Source organism: Astatotilapia calliptera, chromosome 11, assembly GCF_964374335.1.
Source record: "Astatotilapia calliptera chromosome 11, fAstCal68.1, whole genome shotgun sequence".
Classification (NCBI taxonomy): domain Eukaryota; kingdom Metazoa; phylum Chordata; class Actinopteri; order Cichliformes; family Cichlidae; genus Astatotilapia; species Astatotilapia calliptera.
The window spans coordinates 23,931,487-23,957,626 of NC_137432.1; the positions used below are offsets into that span (position 1 = coordinate 23,931,487).

Below are 26,140 nucleotides of genomic sequence, written 5' to 3' on the forward strand. Positions count from 1 at the left end.
TTCATTGTTCACTCCATCTCTGGCTCCCTCCCTCTTTCTCTCAGCATCACTCCCTGGGAACCCACTTTTTTTTTTTCTTCTACTCAGTATTTCATGTTGCCTTTCTCTGCATCTCCCACTCCCCGTTTTCTTCTCAGTGTGCCTCTCTTCCCCCATTTTTCTGTGCATCTCTTCCTCTCATTAGCCCTCATCAGACTGAGAGAGGAGTTCACTATTGTGTATCCAGCGTGTGAGTGGATTTCTAAAAATCTCTTTTTCCTGATTTGTTTAGTGCACACAGTTGGCCGGCAGCTTTGCATTTTTACTCTTTCTCTTGTTAATCTGGTCAGGGTTCAGTCTGGTGCTCTGGAGAGAGATTGGTCAGGTTGATGTTGGTGGTGGTCGGCATTAGAAGTGCGCCCCAGCTATGAAGTCAGCGAGGGGTTAGACTCCGCTAATCCGCGTTAACAGATTAATTATCTTTGGGTAATATCGTGTCACTGCGGTGTTGTGAAGTCGCTCGGGTGTTAGGCTATGAAGGGCTACAGTGCAACGATAAAGAGTCCCTTAGGGGTGTCTCCTCAATCTTAATCCCCCTTTCTCTCTCTCCCCCTCTCTCTCTCTCTCTCCCTCTCTCCATCTATCTCACTCTCTCCCACTCTCACTCACTCGCGCTCACTCAGAGATCCTCTCCCATCCATCAACACAAGCACCTCTCTACTGTCATCAGACGACCAGACACTTATCGGCCATTTAATATTTAAATAACTACCAGAATTGCCGTCTTCATTTTTGTGCTTTTTGTCATATTTTTGGCATGTCTCCAAGCCATTTTTTCAGGATGATGTTTTCTCAAGAGCATCAGGCGGTGATGGCTGGCAGTATACCTCTCTGAGTGGTTAAATATTTCACGGACGCCGGCAAAGAGAAGAGACAGAAGGAGAGAGAAACCTCCCAACACAACCGACAGAGGTAAGAGACTGACCCCTCTCTTTGCCGATTACTGGCTTAATTGCTGATGTACATGCAGAGATTGGCCAATTAAAAATGTACATTACGCCAAATCACAGTGTTTTCCCAATTTGGGCTCACGCTTATCTTGGCAAATATGATTAATGGATGTTCATGACACCATTAGACTGTGTTGCCAAAGGAGATCCATGCTTATCTTTTCCAACCATGACACTTAATATGGGTCTGCTGCCTATCAGAGTAATGTGAAAATGCTGTAATGAGTTTTATTGCAGTTTCTCAGGGAAATCCAATGTTTTTTCCACCTAATTGGAGTTTCATATGACTTGGAGCTTATCTTTTTTCATGATTTTCACCATCTGCAGGATGATTTACTGTCATCAGTGGGAACAAACTGTCTCACCCTCAACTTCATGCCATGCTGGACCCCTCGCACACATCACAGCTTTGATTTGCACTGACTTTCTGAGTACGAGCTGCACTCGCTTACCTTCGGTCAGCTGACTTTGAAGGTTCATTGTTGCAGCTGAACATTAATTTTGAACATAGATGTGAGGTAGAAATTTATTTTGAGGTTTGACTGTCCCTCGGCTTTTACATGGGCGAGAGATTCAACTATACAGAGATGTTACTGAATTTCTTCTGGCTGATGAAGTGTCAAGAGGGTTTTTTTTTTAATGTTGTCTCATAAATTCTGGTTATCAAGGTTGGTTTTAAGAAGCTCCACGCACAGGCTGTTATGTGAACGATAACAGGTTTTATGAGCCCAGACTGCAAACGAGCATAGTTCCAGCAGCAAGCCAACAGCATTATTTATATCTTGTGATTCAAAGAGATGTAGCCTCATAAAAAAAAGAAAAGGTGCAGAATGATTTTCCTCGTGCTAAAGATGATCCTAAATTCAGCTGACAGAAGATGCTTCAGCCTTATTCCCATTAGCTGCCTCACAAAATGGCCCTTTTTAAAAAAAATTCAGACATCATGGAGTCTCGTATAAACCAACTGACTACATCATCTGTGTTTTCTGAGCTCTGCACAGACAGAAGACAACACATTTGTTCTCCTGCTTTGTTTTCTTTTTATTTATTTAGTTAGTTAGTTAGTTATCTCTCAGAGCTCAGAGCCATGGTGAGAATCTGTGGTTTTCCTCCATCTCTTTCATTGTCTTTCGTGTTCTTTCTAAAATCACATTTATTTGCCTTCAGTTACGCAATGGTAGCTGGCATAATAACAAGCTGGCAGGAAACATCATGTCAACTTGAGGGTTTTTATCTATGACAACTGCTGAGTAACTGGAGCTCCTCCTGGACTGTAACCACCCCCCACCCCTTCCCGTTAAACTTCCATCAGCGCCTCGTTAGGTGTTCCTCTACTTTTTGGGTTGCAGCAGAATCCTACCTGAACTTTGACCAGACATCTATCATAACTGTGCATTTCCTCTTTCTCTCACCCTGACCGGCTTAATTTTGTGCATGAATTGATCCAGATAGCTGCGCTCTCAGGCTATTGACTCATATCTCTTTACCATTAACTATTCAGCAATGGCATTTATGTGAGGTTTTCTGCTTCTGTTACCACTGATGGGCCTCACAGTGACATTCACTGCATTGTTGTTCGTCAAAGGAAGTGCTTTTCCACGCTGACCCACTTCTCATCAGGTTCTCCCTTGATGTTGAATTAGTCCTTTACTTGTTATGGATCTCAAAGAGCTTTTACCCTCAAAGTCTGATAAATGCATCTCATAGACATGCTTCAATATAGATAACCTAATAAACACACTTAAGATAAATGGTACAGTAGGAAACGTAATACTGGATGACTTACTACAGAAGTCTGTTTACACTGCTGATTTGTGTTGGATGGATGTAGTTCTCACAGTGTGTGAACCATTATGTTCAGCACAGTTTTAATAAGGGAAATGGAGTGTTGGCTGTGATTTGATTTGTGACAGTTGGGCTGCTGGAACCATTAAGGTGAACAGGCTTATTGTAATGGGCTTAGAGAAGCCCTGTCTGCCCCGTGGGTGAGCCGTTAACTCGTTCTGGGCCGCAAAAATCTGAATGGCCAAACTGTTCGGGCTTTGAATGTGACATGTGGCAAAATCCAAACTTTTATCACGCACAGTATTTAGTACAGTTATGTGCAGTGGCTTGTAAGAACCAGAGCCACTGTGTGGGTGACTCAATAGGGAGAGTGAAAAAAGTCTCTCTTAAGTAGAACATTGTGCTAGCTGAAGCTACTGGACAAATCACAGTGGCTTTAAAACATAGAAATCCAACACAGGCCATCAGTTCAGGGTCTCTTTTGTTATTGAATAGTGATTAGAGGCAGAGTTGTATCGGTCTGTGATATCAGCATTGAGCTGCTCTGTATAGCCTCTATATTTAAGTGACAGTGCTGTTGTTGTGAATGGTTGTCTCTCCTGCCGCCTAAAAATGCTCCTTTGTCGAACAGTAAAGCTCTGACGGTCTCTTAATCTGGGCAGCCGGTATCAGAAGCCTACCAGACTCTGTCTTGCCCTCTGTTCCATCTCTGCTCCTTTATTGTAATGAGTATTCCAGTGTGTGTTTTAGCTAACCGGATTTGCCCTTTGTATTTACCCTACTTTCACCCCCTCCCCTTGACCAGCTTTAGTAAGATGCGCTGAACAGTGGGGGAGATGGTCAAGAATTGTGCAGCCTTTTCTCTTTCATAGCCTTCACTGTACCTTGTCTGCGGTTTTTCTTTACTTTGTACTCCAGAAAACACACTTTAGAGACCCCGAACTATACGTTCCCTGCATGCAGAGGCTTGTCACATACTACTATTCATTATATTAGAGAAAGGAATGGCATAAATAACAATGTTATCTATATTTCTTTAAGTCAGTGCATTTAAATCTAATTGTATTTGCTTTTTGATTGTATTTTATACTTTATTCAATATTACAAGTGGAGAGAGACAAAATAAATGTGAGGAAAGAGAGTCAGTATGCATGAAAGTCTAGTCTGCCAGATATTGAACCAGGGAGTCAGCGCTGACCGAATTTATGCCCATGTGGTCTGTGGCTAACCAAACAACTGCCAGTTGGCCCTATGAAAGATCTCTTTCTTTGCAACTAGGCAAAAAAATTAAGAAAATTTGATTTCATCTCTAAATATTTTTGTCACAAAACTCCACATATTTTAAGTTTTTTTTTTTCTTAATTTATTTCGATCATGTAAACAATATTCAAAGTTTATTTAGCAAAGAAAAGAAGAGAAAAAAATGCTATACATATTAAAGCTAATGCATTTCAATATTGCTTCAACTGTTACAGATCAAAAAAACTAGTGGGAGGAAGTACACATTTATTTAATCCCACCAGTTTAAGATGTTATAAAACACAGAAAGATCTCCTGATCATGTATTAATGGAATTATTTAACATTTAATTTGATCAATAGACCAGTGAAACTAACAAAACAATGTTTTAAACTTAAAGATAAAAGGTAAAAAAGGGAAAGTTGCCAACAAAATAGTAACATTTTAAAAATCTTTAGCAAAGCTTAAAAACTAATCAACAAAATTATAAAAGTGTAATAAAACTGCAACAATTAAAAACCAATAAGAGCAATGGTTAGGAGGTAATTAAGAGCAACACAAACGATGAGGCACCTTAAGCAAAAGCAACACCAGAAACATACGTTTCTTTAAAAAAAGTAGAATATCTCGGATGCTGAGACTGATTGTGTCACAGCTTGGAATCACAGCTGCTTTGGACTGATCGAGTTTTCTACTCATCTCAGGCAATTGTTTGTCATGAAGTCTAGTTATCACCTGCAAATGATGCTTGAAGACATTAATAGTAACCTCTCTTTCCTCTCAGCTTCACCTTGTGCTCAGGAAGACCTTCATCCCTCCTGAACCTCTTTCCTCTCTTCCATTCTTCACATCCTGGTTATTCTGACCCCTCTTTCTTGCCTCCTATAGGGTGGAGGAGGGGACTGGTGGCAGCAGAAAATGGCTACCATGACTACGGTACCCAGCTATAACCCTTCGCTGTGGGTGAGAATATGTCACGCCCTGCCCCGGCTGGACTTCTCCATGCAGATGAGGGACAACGTCTTTGTCCCTGTCAGCTGGGAGTACCAGCAGGTAACCGACACCTGCCACTCGTGCCACACTGTAACCACATGCTGTGCTGTGGCTGTCCAGCCTGAGGTGCCAGATCGCATAATAATTACAGCCCTGTTACTCAATTTGCAGTTGCAGATACAATTGATATTTTACTACAACTTGTGGCACATTGGGCTATAAATTGTTCCACAAATTTCTACATGTCAGAGCAACCTGTAGCAATATGATAATGGCATTTACAGGCCTTTAAAAGCATAATTATTGGTGCAGTATGTCAGATCTTGTCATTCCTCATTTCTATACCTTGATTTTGATGCTTTAATCCTCCTTTTGAACCATACCGATTGGAGCTATTTTATGCAATTTGGTATCAGGTAGTGCAAGATATTCAACATGGCGGGAACCCGCTGGAAGGTTTCCACAGCTGCTATTGTGCTCATGGTCCTGTTTGTGCTGTAAAATGCAAGGTTCATCCCTCTCTTCCAGCAAGCGCTCATGCAAGCGCTCCAGCTAGCCATGTCTCACAGTGTTTGTGACTTCTCTGCGGTACAAAGAGGAGGTGGAGGGGGGGGCTCAAATTATCCTGCAGAACAGAAAGACAAAAGAAACTGAAAGTGCTCAGAGAGAGGGAATGAGTAATGCAAGGAGGTTTTCCGAATAGAAAGCCGGGCAGAGAGAGAGAGCGAGAGAGACAGAGAGAGGGAAGGCAAAGTGAGTGAGTGAGAGTGGGAACGAGAGAGACTGGCAGTGAATGTATTTAAGTAGGTCACAGATTATTAATAGAGATTCAGTGGTGTGGATAGAAAGAAAGAGAGGGGGGAGAGAAAGAGAGTGGGAACGAGTGAGAACGTGGGGAAAGAGGGATTGGGGGAGTGGAGCGAAGGGGACGGGCTTCAGAGGACATGAGGTGAGAATGGAGGGAAGGTGGAGGAATGGGGCAGATGGATGGAGGATAATACTGTAGATATGTGGCTGATATGTGGCTTCAGCTGTGTTGATTTCATGACGTGAAGCCTGATGAAAAGCAAAAGGCTGAAATGGCTCAGTGACATTAGAATCCAGCAGGGTGCACAGACTGATGGGCATTCAGGGGTAAAAATCTTTGAAACAAGTTGCATTAATCCTGTGGGGTATGCATTATATGTGTCTGTATCCTTGATTTATATCCTCACACCTTTTTTATAACCATCTCCTGCTGTTAGTGGAGGCAGGACAATCTGACAAGCACTGAAATTTAACAGGATTAGTCAGTATTCTTGTAAAAATGGAATCAAAGTGCCATTTTTCTTTTCTTTTTTTTATATTCACTGACTCATCCTCTGATATTTTCCCCCTCCTCTTCCTTTTTTCAGACTTTGCTGGTTTTGTCCAGTTTATCAGCCATCGCTCTTGTTATCTCCCTATTGGTGGTTCTCTCCTTCCTCATACACTACTGCTGCTGTCACCGTGGTGACCGGAACGAAGGATCAGAAGAAGAGGAGGAGGATGAGGATGGCAGCACGGGTCACGGTTACAGTGGGAAGAAGGGGCGGGGAATCTGCTGTGTCACGTGGGTGGCGGTGGCGGCTGTCACGCTCTGCTGGTGAGAAAGAGTTTTTAGACGTTACTGTACTTCCTGGCAAATGTACACACGACGCCTTTTGGCAGTAGTTGAAGAAGTATTCAGATGTTTTTCTCAAACAGAACCAATCACACTCATTTCTGGCTCATTATTTTTTATCTATAGACTCCTCTAGAGTCAGTTTGCATCAGTCACAGCTCAAACCAATATCTATCAAAAACTGGGCCTTGGTGCAGCCCTCCAGTTCATCCTCTCATTGAAAAAGTAATTTTATCTCAGGGCACCTTCCCTTTAGCTCTTTACCTCCTGAATGCTTCAGAGTAACCCTTGAAGCTCTTTTCGAACTAAACAGTTTCTGTCAGAGTGAGGGTGGTCTCTGCCTTTGCAGCTACCTTTGAAAAACCCAGAAACTATTTTAATGGATATCAAACCACATCTTTATTGATATGGGTTAGTCATCATCCATGCACCTGTCTGCCTATCCCTCTTCTTTCATCTATACCCATCCATCCATCCATCCATCCATCCATCCATCCAATATTTAATTTACATCAAATAATTGCACAGAGCCAAGTTGCATACCTACATAGTCATTCATTCATTTTTGATGCATCATAATTTTTCATTAACTACATTTTAGAGAGAAATAATTCACAACAGTTAACTCTACTTTTTAATTATAATTGGAGATAAAAACACATAACTGCTTTGTACGTTTCATCGATACGTTTATGGAGTCTAAAACATGTTTTTCAACCATCTAAAAATACAGCAGGATGGAAATTATACTTGAAGTTAAATCTGTGTTGATAGTATATAGATCAGCACACTTGGGTCAAACCAGAATTAATCTGTAATATTTCTTTTGGTTTTTAAACCATAATGTTTTAACCATCATGAACCCAAAGCTTTTTAAGACTAAAGAATGCAAAAAACAATTTCACAGCTATTTAATTATAAACACACGCTAGGATATCCTATCAGCCACTCCAACAGTAAACCACTCTCTGATTCATTGCCTATTTAACTGTGAATTTGACCATAATTTGTAATCATGCTCTATTAAAGAAGACTTGAAAATATCTATTGAGACCATAAAGTTGTCAGGAAAGTTCCTGAGGTGTTAAATTAATTTAGAATTAGGGTAATATTCTCACAGTCTTAAATAATATTGGGCTGCTGCCACGTAGATCGCCTCCTGCAGGCCATCAGAAACAATGCAGATTTATAGTGCTTGTGCATTGGCCTCAATTTGTAGGGAAAACATCCACTTCTATGCAGTATATCAAATTGCCTTAAATATGATAAAATAAACTAGAAAACTGCAATGAAGCTCCCCGTGGAATTAAACTTATTGTATTAAATGTACTTTGCTTTCCAACAGCAGTGAAGCTGTGAATCACAAGCTGTCACCTCCATCATCTCCATCGTCATGTGTTCTTTCCGTCTCTCACTCAGTCACTGATGTGTTTATAATAAAGACTGGCCCAGACAGCAGCTGACAGTCATGTGACGTTGCTGTTTCCCAACCACAGGGCAACAATTGCACTGTTAGCTGTGTGTGTTTTGGCATTAAAGTGTGTTTGTGGATGATCTCAGCTCTCCCACCTACGGTACAGCAGTCATTTACCTACCGGTGTTCCCTGCAGCTCCGGTGACCATGCAGTCATCAAGTCAGTACATTGTGTTCACTGTATATTGCACAAAATTGCTGCCTGACATCTGTCCAAAGCACTGCAGTTTAACGGAAGTGTGAGTCACTCAGAGTAAGCTCTGCTCCCCATCAGACATTTTAAGTCTGAAGCTCCATCCCAGCTGCATAAGAAAATTATAGTGCCATTTAAAGCTTCAGCAGCACTTGTTATTATATTCCAGTCCATTGCCTGCCTAGTTATATACACTGAGACTACATCACAGGAAATAATGTGCTGCCGATTTGATTTCGGCTGCTTTAATGATTTCAGCACATGCAGACTGTAGGTGTTTGAGTTGGTTCGTGTCTCCCCCTTATGGAGCATAATGTGATGTCATAGTCATCGTCTCCTCTGATGCTCAATAAGGCTCTCTGTGCTGGACTGAATGAAGAAATTGTGCTGCGGTTTACTGTTAACAAATATTTATTGTCCTCCTGTTTTCTCCAGATGGTAACCTTTAGCCTCCAGTATGAAACAAGCGTGTGTCATTTTTAAAATGCAGCTGCATTAGACAGCATTTAGGTTTGACAGTTTGAAATGCAAAGCACACACAGACACAGGCGCACATTCCTTCTTTCCCCCCCCCCCTCCGCTTTCTAATCTGGGTCACATACTTTGTGGGAGATTGGGTCATACCATTCCTCTTGGGTTTGAGGGGATTTGATGAACATCTGGCCTGGGCCTTAATCTGAATATTTGAATAACAGAGAAATGTGTAAACACGTCGCTATGTTTTACATTTTGAATATTTTCCTTGCCGATGCTGTGAGTCATCTTTTTTCTCCCATCAACTGTTTATTCCATCCCCTGCTCACCACTGATGGTATGCTCACCCAGAGCGCACATATGACATCCTCACCAGCTCTATCTCCTCCTGTCACATTCATTTAAAATGTACATCCACGCTGAATTAAACATTACATTTATGCCTCTGCTATCTGTTCTCCTGTCCCCCTCTTTCTCTCTCCCTGTCACCCTCCCACAATGTTTTCATGTTCCCCCCCCCCCCCCCCCCCCTCTCTCACGCAGTGTTGCCATAGGCATCGGTTTCTATGGCAACAGTGAGGCTAATGATGGGATGTATCAGTTGACCTCGTCTCTTCTCACAGCCAATTATACGCTAGCTTCCATCGATTTGCTGGTGAGTGGTGCTCTCTGCAAGTAAAATGTCATGCAAAGTATCTACCCTGTATGACTGTGTGTGTGTGTGAGAGAGAGAGACAGAGTGTGAGAGAGAGGAAGACAGATGGGCTGAATTTGTTCATCAGGTCTGCAGAGAGGGAAAGAAAATCAGATACAAACTTCTGCTTCATTGATCTCTGTGGTCAGACAGTGGTTTATGTGTCAAACTACTAAATGGCACAGGCCAGCAAATCTGTGCATATTACACATGAATTAGAGAAGATATACTCTATTCATTGTAAATGTTGGCTCAATTGAAAGCCTATAACAAAATTACTTTAATAAGTACATTAAATTGCATTTTATAGTTCAATACAACACAGCATGGCTAACTGCATAAAAGAAAGAAACTCAACAAAGCTGAAAAAATAAGGTCAATTGAAACAAGGAGTTAAATACTTAAATAAACTATTACATTAAAAAAAAGCAATCCATTTAAATGAATAGTGTAGTGCACAGCGCAATAACGTGGTGTGAGAGTGCAGATTTATGTTTACATGAGAGAACAGATTACTCTCTGTAAAGCAGATTTGCTGCATTGCATGAGAAATACCACTGCATGATGCAAAGAATATACATGAAGAGTTACATCAGCTCTTAAACTAACACCTGAGAAACTGTAGGAAGATATGGGAAAAATATACATACAATATGTGGTACAAAAAATGAGACAATCGACCACACTTCTAATAATTACACACTTGAAATTGTTTAGAGAAGTAGTGAAAAAAGTTAAGAGAAAGATACTTTATTCAATCTACTCCTAACCTTCAACGAATTATTCTTTATAAGCAGTGTTTCTAGTGATGATTGATATGATCAGTGGAATAATATTTGGCCATATTTTACTACTGAAAAAAAGAAACCCTGAATTGAACCTCAAAATTAAAACGTTTTGCAAAAGTGAAGCGAAGTTTCAAGGCTTACAAAATCTGTTGATTTTGGTTAAAAAATAAAACTGAGTTTTCCTCAAATTGGAGAATTCAGGTTTGTTTATGAATTCAGGTTTGTTTCCCAAATTACCTCCAGGCTCAGAATCACTGCATGATCAGAGAAACTACAACACCCCCAAAGAGCTATATCTCAGACTCTACAGGCATCAGATAGCATGTTAAATGTTGAAGTTGGTGGTAGTACAATTAGAAAAAGACTGCACAGGTGTGGCTTGTTTGGAGGGTTGCAGTAGAAAGTCTTTTCATGAGGTTAGGTTTGCAAAGTTGAATCTCAACAAACCACAAGACTCGTGGAACAATGTCCTTTGGATGAGACCAAAGTGGGGATGTTAGAGAATACAAAGTAATTGATTCAATAATTAATAAAAAAAAAAAATCAAATTTCTGCAGTAACTTTAAAAACTCTTTTTTGCGAATCACTAATCGTTTTACATGACAGCTTTCCTCCACCACTAGAAACATAATGCAAACTATTCCTACAGTTGCCTCAACCTTTGCACAAAGACTTTTAGGGATAAACTATGTTGATGTGATGTTTCATTCTTTATTAGGGCAGTACTGTACTGCAGGAAGTAGTGCTTTTGTAAAGTAAGGCTGGGGCATCAGTTCACCCTACAGCAAGATGACGTCCCAAAAACATTAGGCAAGGATAAGGATGATGAAAGAGCAGCACGGTCTCCAAATTAAACTCCAACTTCTGCAGCGTATCACTGCTAACGGGATGAAAACCACAACCGTCCCGAAAAGACCTTAAAATATGGAGACAGAGACATAAAGATAGCAAACACATATGAGAAGTAGTGAAGTATTCAGAAGTTTGATAAGTGTAAATTTGCATTATAGACTATGAGAGCCATTCTGAGGCGCCGAGGATGTCCAACATCTTTAGCTCTCTGTTTCCTACACCAGGATTTTATGACCCTATGAGCATCATCAAGCTCACTTTGTGGTTTCAGTCCTACTTTACTCCCCTCACATTCCTCCTTCCTCCCTCAAGATTTCAGACACAATTACTGGACTTCAGCTGTCTATCTCTGGACCACTGGCCTCGATGGAGGAGTTATTTACTGGCAGCAAACCCTTCCTGGTTTCGACGCGGAACTGCCGGAGGTTATCTGAGAACGTCATCAACCTCCTCTCCTCCATCTCCCTGGCTCGGTCCAGCATTGACACTGGGCTGGGGAATGACAGCGGTATCAGCGGGGCGTCCATCACGCCTCTGACCCCGGTACCGCCCTCTGTGGCGCCTACAGTGGTGCCTAACAGCGGCTTAATGGCCAGCCCCTTCTCACCTGGCTGGGCGGCCAACACACTGATGGTCAATGAGGACTACAGGTAAGGCTGGACAGTTCAGGATAATATAAATTAATAATACAGTTTATCAGTTTGAATGACTGATCTATTATTCATGCAGCATTTTCACGGGGTGAAAAGAAGCAGTTCTTACACCAGTTCAAATACCAAACTAGTGCTTTTACAGCCTGAGATAATGTGACAATGTGAGCTTTTGGGTTTTTTTTACTTGTTTATGAGAGAATTATTTGTTACAGTTAGAAAAGCCCATGAGATTTATACCCAGTGCTTTAAAAATAGAAATTAACAGCTACCTTTCAGGTTACCTTGTCAGGGTCGGAAGGTGTTTATGTATTTCTGCAAAAACCTCTTTGCCTTACAAACTTCCACATGTACAAGCTGTCTGCAAACACAGCCACACTCTTATTCCTACGATGCTGTGAGAGGCTGCCAGACGTCCTGCCCCAGCCCCTCATAAATGTTGCATGTTTATTAAGATGTGCTTGTTGATGTAATGCCATTTCCCCCCCAGTTATGTTATGTTGACGGGCTGCTTTTATATTCCATATTGGAAACATTTCAGTTGATAAATAAAAGCTAACAAGTATATCCTAGCTTAGATAAATAACGTCAGTCAAGTAATAATAATGTCCTCATAAACAAAGCAGATTGTTCCCTTGTTGCAGGGAGAGGGGAAGGAAAGTTCAAGCTCCTCCTGACTCATTTTACACAGGCAGCAGTTTTGATTCTGGGAACAATTGCTGGTGACTGAATGTTTATCCAAGATCAGGCGGAAGAATCAAAATGTGATCAGATCTGCCCGTTGGTGATTTGGGGAAAAGACACATACATTGGTTAAATTATTATATTTTATTTTTCAAAGAGCATTTTTCTTTCGCCCTCAAAAATTGGTCAAATAAAAGTGAAAATCACTTTTATTTATTTCTTGATCAACTTATAATTCATGTCCCCAGTAAAACCAGGACTTTTAAATTAAAAACTAGATATTAAATGCAACTAGCTCCATCGCAAGTAAACAAGTTCATAAAGCATAATTACTTTACCAGGAAGATAAAAAAACATTTCCACATGGTTTTTTCTAGTTGTAAACACTATTGTAAACACTGCTGCCGCATTTATCCCCCCATTGTTGAGGCAAACTCATCATGGCCAGAGGATTCAAAATCCATAAAAACATTGCAATTGCTACTAAAAAAAAAACCTAAGAAAACAGAAATTTGCTTTCAGAAACTGTGGGATTAATGGGCACAACATAGCAGTTGTGCTATGATAGTAAGATGTGATGTTTTCTATTAAGTAGCTTGTATGCAAGTATGGATTGATGATAAATGGTGATGGATATGTACAGACATGTAGAAAGGTATATAGATGGATAGAAAATAGATGGGTGGATCATGGGTAGATAGGTAGGGTGTGAATCTATGGATGGATGGATGGAAAGATGATAGATTGATATATAAATAGACAGATGTAGGTACATGAATGTATAAATGGGTAGATATGGGTGGATGGATAGATGGATATCCCATATTAGAAAAATGTTGATTGGACTTTAAGTAAAATTTTGGTCAAGTTGCTGTTAAGCAAGGATTGATATTGTAATTAACACACAGTAATATGTGTGTGTGTTGTAGGTGGCTGTCTTATGTGTTGCTGCTGCTCCTTGACCTCATAGTTTGTCTGTTCATCCTGCTGGGACTCGCCAAACAAGCCCGTTGGCTGCTCATCCTGTGAGTACACACACATTTGTATCTTTAGACACATACCACACAAAAACTGGATTGATGGCAATGGGTGTCCTCTTGGTTGAAGAGTTTCTGTCCCCCCCCCATCCACAGGATGACAGTGCTGGCTTGGCTGGCCCTCTTCCTAAGCTGGGGCTCCCTGGGTTTGGAGACAGCCACTGTGGTGGTGAGTAGACTCAGTAAAACTGCGATACAGGCTGGCTATAGCGGAGAGAAGAGAGCTTTAGGAGGCCGACCCCTGATGGCAAGCCAAAGTAATGTGCATATATGTGCTTATGTGTGAATTCTGTGCCTATTGTGCTAAACTGTGAAAAGACCTGCCTCCTAGGGAACGCTGCAGTCATTGCAGAGGACCAAGGAGGCAGGAAAATGGGGCAGAGATTAAAGATTCAATGTGCGTGTGCACAAGTGCGTTTGCGAACAAAGTGTGTTTATGCAGCAAAGTGCGTGTTTTACATGCAAGTGTGTTTGCAAGTGTGTGGGTTGTTGGCTTCAAGAAGTAAAGATAGAGAAGTGCTTTCAACAAGAGTGAGGAGGGGAGAGGAGGAGCAGGAGAGTGCATCTTGAGATCACTTTTAGAGCGAGAGCAAGCCGAAGTAAGTGATAGAGAGAGACAGAGAGTGGGGAAACCGTCAACTTGCGAAGGCATTTGGCTCCACAAGTCTTTACAGTGAGCATACAAAAAAATTTGTACTGTAAAATAAAGTTTTAAATGGACAGTGTTTGCCTGAAGGTCTACTTTCCACTTGTATAGAAAATGCATCAATGTGCCATTTGTTATCATCAGCAGTCGAGCCACAGTTTTAGATGGTGACATTTACCAGCAACAAAGAGCATAAAGAGCATTTTTATGTCCAAAACAGAGGGCTGTCCATATGAACTATTTCTCTTTTAAAAGCGCCCATTCTCTTTGAAGAGGAGACTTTGTTGGTGTGCGTGTGAAAAAAGAGTAAAGGGTGGGTGTTTTTCTGCATGGCTGCTCAGTTTAAGAGTCTCAGTGTCATGTGGGGCTGCCGGGAGATGTCCCAAGGCCTGTGGGTCCACACAGGGCTGCTCTGTCCCTGGTCACTGACAGGGAAACAATAGGCCAGCTGTGGGCCTCTCAACCTTATTCTGGCCAACATCGTCGCTTTCTCATTCCGTCAGCAGACTCCCTGTGTGGCTCTTGCACCCTCTTCTGGTCGGGCGATCTCAGGCTGAGAGAGTTTGTGGGAGTACACTCTCTGAACCGAAGTGCGCCAACCTCAAAAACACAGATGATATTAAAAAAGAAGCTAAATGAAAGAGTGATCTAACAGCAGAAGAGGAGCGCGTGGGAGGAGGGGGGTGTCGATATTTGCTGCTGTGTTGTCCAATGCTGTCAGTTATCTGTAGAGACAAGTATGTCAGTTGGTCACTGTGTCTACAAATGTTTTCCTATCTGATCATTTCTCTTCCACCTCACCTCTTCCTCACTCTCGCTATCCTCCTGTCATCCTCTCTCACTCTCCCCGTCACTCTCGCCAGGCTCTCAGTGACTTCTGCTCAGATCCAAACGCGTTTGTCCTTAACTCCACCCACTTCAACAGTGGGACCAGCTCAGGTACAGATTCCCTCTCTGAGCAACACTTTCTGGAAAATCTAGTTGTTTTCCATGCCTGCCATGCACTTGATTTACCCCCTGCCCCAAATGTGCTTTTGCTAGCAGAATCCAATATAATGACAGATGACTGTTTCCGCATTTTTTCCTATTGTGCATTGATCTTTTGTACACTGCTGTTTTGTTGGCCACCCAGACGTGTTGGATTATTACCTGACCTGCAACAGGCGCATGAACAGTCCATTCCAGCAGGTAATGCCACCTCTGCCAGTCAGCGTATTACATTTGCAGGCATTTGCTGATTCTCTTACCCAGAGTGATTCAAAGGGAGTGAGCAGATAGTATGTCAAAGTTTCTGAAGGGCAGTTGGAGGGGAAAAATAAAACTGAGGACAGGATGCACAGCTGTTGCTACGTGTCCTGTCCTTAAATTATTTAGTCCCTCGACAAGTAGCTACACTCTCAGCACATTAATGTTATGTTTGAGAAACAATGCCAAATAAAACCTCTGATTTCCACTGACTATATTGACTTGTTGGCTTTAGCTGCTGACCCAGTCACAGAGGGCACTCTCAAACATTCACACACATCTCTCCAGTCTGGACAGAAATGCTCTCACACAGTTCCCCAAAGCTGAGGTATGTGCACTACTTACTTTTATGAAATACTACATTTTCTGCACGTGGACCGCCTCCTCGGTGGTTTTCTCACATTCTGGAATTTCTATGTCGTTGCAGAAATCACTCAGGGATGTTCAACAGATACTCAACTCAACAGAGGGCAACTTTCATCAGCTGGTGGCACTACTGAACTGCCGGGGTCTGAATAAGGTGATCAGAAGAACTCGGCACTGCTCGCTACTGTGCTGCTCTGTTCTCATTTATTCATTTCTGTATTTTTCTGCCATTTTATTTTAGGACTACATTGACTCACTGAAAGGCCTGTGCTATGATGGGATGGAGGGATTGCTCTACCTCTCCCTTTACTCTTTTCTCTCTGCTCTGGCCTTCACTGCCATCCTCTGCTCTCTACCTGGTGCCTGGAGGAGCTTCCCCAGGTGAGAAAAAAAATCAGTAAAGTGCACGTCTCCAGTGTAACACAATAGAAATGTGGGGTATAAATACTGACACTGAAAGCACAAGTAAAAGTAGGACATTGTTGTTATGTCTTTAAGAACTGGTCTTTAGTAGAAGTTATTTACATTTGTCTGATTCACAGTGTTGTCATTCAGTTTTGCCTATTTTGCCTAGTAATGCATTTCCTCTAGAAGTGTTTCTCTGTAGCACATATTGCTGTTTAATATTTGAAGCATGAAACATCTTGCAGTTTATTCTCCTGCTAAATAAAACCTGATTTTTATTTATTTACTTTTGTGCAGATAGGTTCAGTTTAGTATTTTTGTGCTTAGCAAGCCTACAGGAGCAGGGGTGGGTGGATGGTAGAAGTGGTAGCTGGTTTTCTCTGAATACATGAAATCCATTTGGAGCATTACCTATTACAATTCCATTCAGTTCAGTTTTATTTATATAGCACCGAATCACAGCATCAGTTGCCTCGAGGTGCTTTATAATGTAAGGTAAAGAACAATGATACAGAGAAAACCCCAGCAGTCACACAACCCCCTGCTAGAAAGGACTTGGCGACAGTGGGAAGGAAAAACTCCCTTTTAAGAACCATAAAAGTAGACAGGGTCTGTCTCCTGAATCCCAACTGAGAGCTGGTTCCACAGAACAAGGGTCTGAAAGCTGAAGGCTCTGCCTCCCATTGAACTTTTAAATACTCCAGGAACCACAAGTAAACCTGCATGCTGAGAGCGAAGTGGTCTAATAGAGTGACACGGTACTATGAAGTCTTTAAGATGAGATGGGGCCTGATTATTCAAGATCTTGTATGTGAGAGAAATATTTTAAATTCCTTTCTAGATTTAACAGAGAGTCAATGAGGAGAAGCCAATATGGGAGAAATATGCTCTCTCTTTCTAGTCCCTGTCAGTACTGTCGCTGCAGCATTTTTGGATCAACTAAAGGCTTTTCAGGGAGTTTGTAGGACATCCTGCTAATAACGAATCACAGTAGTCCAGCCTAGAAGACATAAATGCTTCTAAAGTTCTTCAGGATCGCAAGATGAGAGAATTAGATGTCTTTTTAAATTCAAAACAGAATCCAGTAGCTTGGTATCGTCATATTTTTGCTCTTTTTCTCTCTTTCATGGTCGCCGACAGTGAATCAGAGGAGTACGAAGACTCAGACAGCGAGAGTGAGGACCCCTTCACTTCCCATCAGGCACGTAGACAGACGTCCTCGGGGTCTCAGCGAGGGGCCATGGCCCCCTTCTATAATTACCCAGGGGCAGGGTGGACACCCCCCTTTTCTAGCGCGCCGCCCCTCCCGTGAGTAACACAGACACACAGACACACAGACAGACAGACAGAGAGAACGCACACGCGCACACACACACACCCTAAAATTATTATTTTTTAAATACAAGAGGACGAAGTTGCTGAAACAGATGTTTCTGTTTCAACATCTGGATCCATGAAAAGCTTTTTACACTGGTGTCTCCCCCCGAGCCCCAGACTGTAAAAGTCCAAGAAAATATAAAACAAAAGAGTAAATTCAGAGACTGGCGGAGCACTGTTTTTGTTTTTGTGCAGACACATAGTCTTTTTGCCTTCAGAACATTATTACAGCACAGTTATAGCTATACTGATGAGTGCAGGACAGTCAGCCAGGTTCAAACTCTCCTGCCTTACACACATGCACACACAGGATTAGGCTGAATCCACAGAGCTGTCAGGTTAAGCACATGCATTGCAGACAGACACACAGACAGGTCATTATGGACTACAGCGTAGGCAGAGAAACAGACACAACTCCAGAGGTCTGTCTGTCTGTGTGTCTGTCTATTCGTCTGTCGAGTGTTTCGGGACAGACGACGTAGGCCACTCGGTCATTTCACAGATCTCGTCTCAAATGGCGTCCTGTCTCCTAAACAGCAGTGCGCTGCTGCTGTGTTGGGTGGGGGGCAGGGTGTCATTGACGAGGATGCGCTCGTAAAAACTCCGGCGGTGTGAGGCTCAGGTTGACTATAGGTAACCCCTCCCACACACACCCTCCTGCATCACTCTCATCTCTCACCTCATTGTGGTGTCCAAACCCCTCAGATTATTATCTCTCTCTCTCTGTCCTGCTCCTTTTTTTTCTTCATAATTCCTCCTGCTTCCCGATTAGTTCTCTCTATATGGAGGACCAAAGCAGCCAAAATAAAATAAGCATAAAGAAGTAAATAAACTACTCGGAAAATCAATGATTATACAAAAGGAATATTTAAGAGAAATGTAGGCATGAACAAATGTATAAATGCAAGAGAAATTCATGTTTTTTTAAATTGGTTAAATAAATGAAAAGTACATAATAGAAATATGAACATCAATTTGTGTCGCATTTTGTAAATTAATCGGTGTCTACATTTCTTTTTCTTTTTTTTTTTATTATTATACTCATATATTTACTTCCTTATTTATATTTGTTTTTGGCTGTTTTAGTCCTCTGCATATCTTCAATTTTCTCATCTTACTTTGTTTTGACCCCCCTCCCTTTACTCCTTTATGCAAAAATCAAAGTATAGTTAGTGCTACTAATTTTACTTACTATCCTAATGCAGTGGATCGTCTTGACTCCATATGTGATATTAACGCACAAATACAAAGATACATAGAAACTCAGAAACTCAGCTAAATACAGTCCACTCCTCTTAAATGGAAGCTCAGGACTGCTTTAAAAGCTTTCTGGGTTTTATCGTGCAGATAAACAAATTCATTAGCAAAGCAACATAACGGCTGAAATGCAGCTGGCGATTCATACCCAGTCCTAAATGCCTGTAATTGCAGATTATTGTGCAAATCCTGTTGTGCACCAGTCATCAGGAGTGGACTGTACAGCTGCTGCTGGTGCTCACAGTGTCCTGCCTGAGTGCCAGTAGTACTAATAGCTCTGCTGAGTGCTGTGTTGTCTGCACTATTTCTCTAATCGTTCTTTCTCCTTTTTTCCTTTTACCTGTCCGTGGGTCTCGTCATCCTGCGGTCCTCTCCCCACCCCCCTTCTGTCTGTCTCAATGTGTCTCACCCCTTCTTTCCCTCTCTTCTTTATCCTCTATTCGTCTTCTCCCGCTCTCTTCTGTCCTTGTCTCTTTCTATCTCTATACAGGACTCCAAACGTTTCCTCCAATGGCAACCCTGGCTATGAGAGCCTACCCTTGACTGACAGGCAGTCCCCACCCCCCTCTGTGAGTTCCTCTGTACCTGTGACACCATCGCACTCTGTGCCATTTTTTTCATTGCTGTTAGTGCTCACGCTCGCTTTGATAACGAGTAGCAAACGGACTAACGTGATTCACTTTTACTTCAACAGTTTAAAACCTTTAAAAAGTGCAAAGCATATCAGGAAGAACATTTGTCCATTTTGACAACAAAAACTATCAACACTGGGAAAGGAAATGAACTAAAACCAATTTACAAGTTTTTTCTGGTTATTTTAAAGCACATAGGAAAGTTTCAGGTTATGATACTGTCAGAGACACTGCATGACTTTAATAGCGTCTCCCCCTCATATGTGACCTCCTGAACACCTTTATCTGTCAAGGAAGACCAGGAGATGCAGATCAAGGTGCCACAAAAATCTACTAAGTGACCTTGATCACGACAAGTTAGTCATGCTCAGCAGTTTTACAATGTTTTAACAAGGTTTCAGCTTAAGTTATAGAGCGCACAGAGTACAGACTTGCAATCTCTACCATCATATAACCTTGCTCTAACAGGTGAACAGACTTTCAATTTTATGACAGCAAAAGTAATTCTTTGAAAATTCAAATCAGACTCCATCTTCCTGGCAAAAGCTGTAAGATAGGGTTGAAAGTCCAGGTGGCATGATACGGGCTTATTTTGCAGCTACAGGACCTGGACACCTTCCAAACACAGAGTCAACCATTGAACTCTGTGTAACAATGTACTCCAGAGTCAAATGTGAGGCCATCTGTCAGGCAGCTAAAGCTTGGCCCAAATTCTGTCATGCAACAGGACAATGATCCCAAGCACAGCAGCACATCTGAATGAACAGAAAAAAACGAAAGAATCTGGGTGGTGCATGGTCAAAATCCAGACCTAGGCCTGACTGAAATTATGTGGAGAAGAGTGGGGCAAAATGGCTCCATAATGATGTGAGGGAACAATAAAGTCATGCAGAAAGAGCTGTTAAAAGTGCTTCTACAAGCTGCTTTATTATTACTTGACTGACGTTTATCATGGTACTTGAACGCTTTCCTTTGTACATGACTGTATGACTCGATTTCAACAAGTGAGCAAGCTTTCACTTTCATAATGACAGCTTGAGCAATTCTTTGATGTTTCGGCAGACTTCAGCTTCTGAGAAATGCTGTAAAATGCACCGGGAACAATGCCAGTCAAGATTTTGCTAAATAAAAAAGAACATATTTGGATTTATAGTCTAGTTTGCTTCTGAGGAAAGAATGAAGTAAAACAGCAACATTTACTTTAGACCATCAGTTTGAGGGCCAGCCAATCTGCCACACGTATATATACCAGAGGACAAAATCAGCTGCCTAAAGGCTAAAAGAGCTGAAAATAAAACGGTGATGCTTTAAATGAGCGTAATAGGTGCCGTGTTCTGCTTTGGATGAGCCAATGTTCACATGAATGAATAACAAACTATTTTTTTTTCTCTTTTACTTTCTCTCCCTGAAACTTCGGACCATCTTGACCTCTCGTATGTTGAACCCCGTCCTGTTCTCTGGAAGCGCAGTACTCTCCCAGCATGCTGACTGGTTACGGGGGAAATCAATCACACCCCAACCCCGCCCATTCGAGGAACCTGTATTCACGTTGATTATTATTATTTTTTGTTAGGAAATGTATAGAAAAAAAATGTTTAGTTTTCTTATGAATGGACACTTTAATGAAATGAAAAAGAAACTAATCTAAATAAAATGAATGCTAGGTGTCAAAGTGCGTAACGTCAGTACCACTGAGTATTATCATTATTACTAGTATTATTATTATTATTAAAAGCAAAAGATACAACCGACAGTGATTCTGCTGCTTGGTTATGCTTTAAACCAAGTGTGCTTGGCCTAAATTCCTCCCTCCCTTTTGTCCAAACTGTGTAAACTGTGGTGAGCCAAGTCAGAATGGTATTGACGTTACTACGTTGTAGTTTTATATTCTTAAATGTATCTGTACCACCACTTTATTTTCGAGTTTTTATATAAATATTGTTGTAGAAAAGCACTGGCACGTAGCAACAAGACACATTTTTTTCTGTGAATGGTTATGCAGTTCCTTCACTTGGTATGATTTTTTATTTTTTTTTTAATTACTTTTTATAGGTGGCGATTCTGTATTTTCCTCGTATTACCTTATGGTACTCTGTATATCTCTCACTGTCTGTAATATCTGAATAATCATGAATCTTTGCTCTTTAAAAAAAAACAAAAAAAATCAAAAAAACTTGAGGGCTGCCGTGACTCTGTTTTAATGACGGAACGGAGAACCGCCACTCAATCGCTGAGGGTGGAGAACTAGAAATCCCATGCCATGACAGCAGGTACATAGCAATATGATTCTTGCTACTGGTGCTGCAGTAGCCCTACCATAACTAGCAATAATAACTATGTATAGCGTTGGATTTCTGAGATCTCTCCAAGAAGTTTTTGTGTATATATGGTACCGGTGTGAGATTTCATCGAATCCCTCCCTCTCTGACCCCGTTAACCCTTGAATTGAGTTTGTATGGTTATCAATGCTCCTTTTGAATGGCATCCTTTTACACTCGAGAGTCTAATATAAATAAAAATAACTTCAATAACCCGACACTGGTCCTCATCTTCATGTCAACACAATGCCAAGAAAACACACACACACACAGACTTGTACTTAAAACAAAAGGTCAATGTTTAATATAAATTTAAATATTATTCACCTCTGAGCTTAGGTTTATGTGTAAGTTATTCACTAGTGTGTATCAGAGACAGCGCTCCTATTCTTTCAGATATGCATAGATCACTAGGGGAGACAAAACACAAGTGTAGCGCCTACATACAGTCATGTGTCCAGTGTTTTTGCAGGTTTTCAAGATTAGTGAACTTAACACTGCTCTGTACCCCAAACCTGGATTCACTCACTAACTCTTCGTGATATCAGCTACTTTACTCTTCGCATCATCTCCCTGGGTCCTGTGGCTTCCTCACAAAGTCCAAAAACATGCATAGGGTTAAGTTATTTGACTCTAAATGTACTGTCAGTGTAAATGGTCGTGTTTCTCTGTCTTGGCCATGCAACATACTGGCAACATGACCAAGGTGTACCCTGCCTCTCACCCTGTGACAGTTGGGATTGGCTCCAGCCCCCCCCCCCGACCACCCTAACTACCCCAACCTTGAACTGGATAAACAGAAGAAAAATGGACTGATGGAGCTTCTTCAGCGTGTGGCTTGTACAACTTTACCACACAACTATAACACAGCTGTGGTCAGAGGTTTACATCCACTAATGGAAAGGCCTTCCCAAAACCTACTGAAAATTTATGGACTATGCTTAAACACTGTCTCTGTGCCTGATTTAAATTAACTCCATATCTGCCAGGATGAGTGGTCAACTATTCAGCCAGAAGCTTCCAAAAGAGTCTGGCTGAGGTGCAAAATGCCAGGAGAAATTTAACCAAATATAGTGTGGGTGTATGCAGATATTTAACCCTGTGTGGTTTAGAGAAAATCCAGTTTCAAACCTGCACAGCCAATTCTTGTTTTTAAAAAAAGTCATTAAAGACGTATGCTGTACAATCATTCCACCCTGGAAAAAAAATGTTCAAAGAAAGCATTAAAAGCCCCAAATTGTCATAACATTCGTGCCCACGAAGAGTGTGTGTAAACTTCTGATCACAACTGTGTAACTAGACTAAAAAGAACGCAAGAAGTCAAGTAAATGGATGAACACATGCAAAGACACTGGCGCAGTCTTCTGGTGCCTCTTTAAGGCGATGCATTCAAGGCTCCTGTGCCTGCATGAGTGCTAACAAAGACAAACAGTGCAAATAACTCAAACGCTGCAGTGCATAAAAGGTTAATAACAAGGGTGAAGGAAGAGATGGCGCTCCTTCACAATCAACGCATTCTGGCATAACCATAACGCATGAAGGACATAACAAACTGGATCTAAGACAACAGTATCCTAAGTGGCGAATTCATCCTGATAGCATTTTAAGTAATCAAATTTTTCCAGTTACCAAAACCACAGTAACATTTCACAATCAGGGCCGTTTCAGAAAGCCGGTTTAGTGCAAACTCTGAGTAAGTATACCCTGAGTTAACGAAAACTCTGGGTTTTCGGTTTCACAAAGCGAGTTTAGATTAATTCTGAGTGAGTTACTATGACGACACACTCCGTGAAGCTAACCTGCCCCCTAGCAGGTTTACTTCAACTAACCCTGACTTTCTCCGCCTCTTTGTCGGAAACCTGACTGTAGGAAGTGTCAGACATGGCGTGCTCCTTCCTTGAAGAGCCAGTAGATGTTGAAGCCCAAATTCTCCGCAGAGCTCTCCACCGGGAGAGAGTGATTAGAGCGCATTCGGACATTTTATCATTTCCTGATGATTTTCTGTGTGAACGTTACCGTTTTTCAGCACAATCTATAATTTATTTGAATAACATCCTCAGGCCATATATTGCTCATGTGACACATCGTGGACATCCTCTCAGTTCTGTACATATTATTTGTATTGCACTTCGGTTTTTTGCAAACGGGAGCTTTCTGTATAATATTGGTGACGCTGAGCACGTTTCCAAGGCTACCGTCTGTCGGGCAGTCAGGAATGTTACAGTTGCACTGAAACGTCTCCTGTACTCGTCTGTGGTGTTCCCCGGTCACAGACCCACAAGATTTATCAAAGAGGGATGCCACAAAATTGCAGGTAGCAGGATGAACAAAACTTAATACATGATGTGGTGATACTTGAACTACTACTTAAATTTTACATTTATTTTCAGGGTTCCCAGGCGTGATTGGCTGTATAGATGGCACTCACATTCCAATCATTGCTCCTTCAGTAAATGAAGGAGACTATGTGAACAGGAAGTCTTTCCACAGCATTAATGTGCAGGTACATAGTTCCCTGTAGCATTTCAAACTAACAAATTATTTCATTATAGTAGGGGAGACCGGGGATAGTTGTAACGTGGGTCAGTTGTAACACTTCCAATTTCTCCAATCAGGGCTAAGTTTCAAATGATGTGACTCATCCTGTGCATGCCCAACTCAGTTCTGCTATCACAAGTGAAAAGTCAGCACATTTTGTCAAACACAGACAATTTAACATGAAAAAAAGTAATTTGTATGCCAAAAAGTAAGTTTTTCTACTTTATTTCAATGTTTAATAGCATTATCTGCTTTGCAGTTAAACTCATCAAATTTAAATTGTATGTCTATGGGGATATATTCTGTGTAGGTCTTTAGAGCTAGTGTTTGCTGTAATGTTAGCTAGTTCATGGCTATAGGAGTCTGGGTCAGTTGTAACAATAATGCAGATGTTACAACTTACCACACTATTACTTTAACTTATATTAAACAAGTTGGGGCAGCGACATCAGCAGAGAGGTTCACTGGTCACATTTGTATATGCGGTTAATGCCGTTGGCAACACAATTACTTCACTGTTTGTGTTCCCCACACATACTGTACATTATGCAGACCACTGTGTCAGAGATGGACCAGTAGGAAGTACTGGTAGTGGAAATAAGTCAGGATGGGTGCACGAAACAGATTTCCTCATCTTTCTGAAGCACTTTGCAAACCACACCAAGGTAAGCCAGGATAAAAGTAATGGAATTGCGATGCTGGTGAATAACTACATTTTTTCAGCTTCATTGTTATGTTTAAAATTGGTGCAAGAGTTGTAGGTTATAATGCCCACTGAGCCAATGAGGCCAAACTCAAGGAAGACCAACCAAAATTAATGAAATATTCAGCTGCAGAAAATTCCATAATTTGTCTTTTTTGGGGGGTTGGAATATGTTCAAAAGCTAGATTTCTGCATTCTGTCACACACACACACAGCTACATAAATGGATGTAAGTGCATTCATGTGTTGAATAAACAAAGATTACATGTTAATGTTTTGTTAGTACCCTTATTTCATTGTGTTACATTTTACCCCAGGATATGTTACAACTAACCCAGACTATGGGGTTAATTGTAACATTTCACTCCTTGTGTTTGAGGCCATACCATGCAATGGGTAATTGTGCTGCAGAGAAAATAGCTGCACTATTTAATAGCCGACACATGTAAATACTTTGCATTAAATTTTGAATCCACTACCTTAAAAGAGCTCCAATTTACAGACGGAAATGTCAAAAATGTTACAACTATCCCCGGTCTCCCCTAATGGATGCTAATTTGTGTTCTCTGCACTGTGAAGATCATATGTGATGCTTCCAACATTATCACAAATGTGGAAGCCAACTGCTCAGCCTCTGTGAGTGGTGGTGGTGGAGGACCCCCACCTGTTTTTCGGGCCTCTGCTTTTTTTTCTGTTGGCTATAACGGGTCACATTTGAGCATACAGAGTAAGCAAATATGTACTTGTAATGTGCTCAGATAATTTCAATAAGTGCTTACAGAGGGGAAATTAATGTAGCCTCTAACTGCAATTGATTTACATCGGACAAACAGACCAAGCACTATGGCTCATAATACAATTCCAAGCATGACATCCCAGTGTATTTCAGACCCAGCAACACGCTCAGACAGAAACTGGTTCACCCGAAAGACAAAACGCCAAAACACAAACTTAACAATGTGGTGTATGCTGTACAGTGCAGCGAGGAATGCTCAGACCTCTACATTGGAGAAACCAAACAGCCACTTCACAAGCGCATGGCACAACACAGAAGAGCCACCTCCACAGGACAAGACTCAGCAGTCCATCTGCATCTTAAGGATAAAGGACACTCTTTCAAGGATGCCAATGTTCACATTTTGGACAGAGAGGACAGATG

The 26,140-nt window shown here is 41.4% G+C and overlaps 1 protein-coding gene across 6 annotated transcripts; it reads left to right on the top strand.

Annotated features, from left to right (window-relative positions):
• Positions 1–494: 494 nt before the first annotated feature.
• On the top strand, positions 495–21,958 carry ttyh1 (tweety family member 1). 6 transcript variants are annotated; one of them, XM_026184437.2, is made up of 15 exons: positions 495–951; positions 4,902–5,066; positions 6,401–6,630; positions 9,333–9,444; positions 11,436–11,773; positions 13,387–13,482; positions 13,591–13,663; positions 15,004–15,079; positions 15,273–15,328; positions 15,621–15,713; positions 15,813–15,905; positions 15,993–16,132; positions 17,297–17,464; positions 19,281–19,359; positions 20,892–21,958. In XM_026184437.2, the coding sequence occupies exons 2-15, from the start codon at positions 4,932–4,934 to the stop codon at positions 20,973–20,975; spliced, it is 1,773 nt and encodes a 590-aa protein (XP_026040222.1). In that variant the 5' UTR covers positions 495–951; positions 4,902–4,931; the 3' UTR covers positions 20,976–21,958. The 6 variants fall into 6 exon arrangements, with proteins under 6 accessions (XP_026040222.1, XP_026040226.1, XP_026040225.1 ...); XM_026184441.2 differs by having other exon boundaries at positions 17,297–17,357; positions 20,887–21,958; XM_026184440.2 differs by having other exon boundaries at positions 17,297–17,357.
• The last annotated feature ends 4,182 nt before the right edge of the window (positions 21,959–26,140 follow it).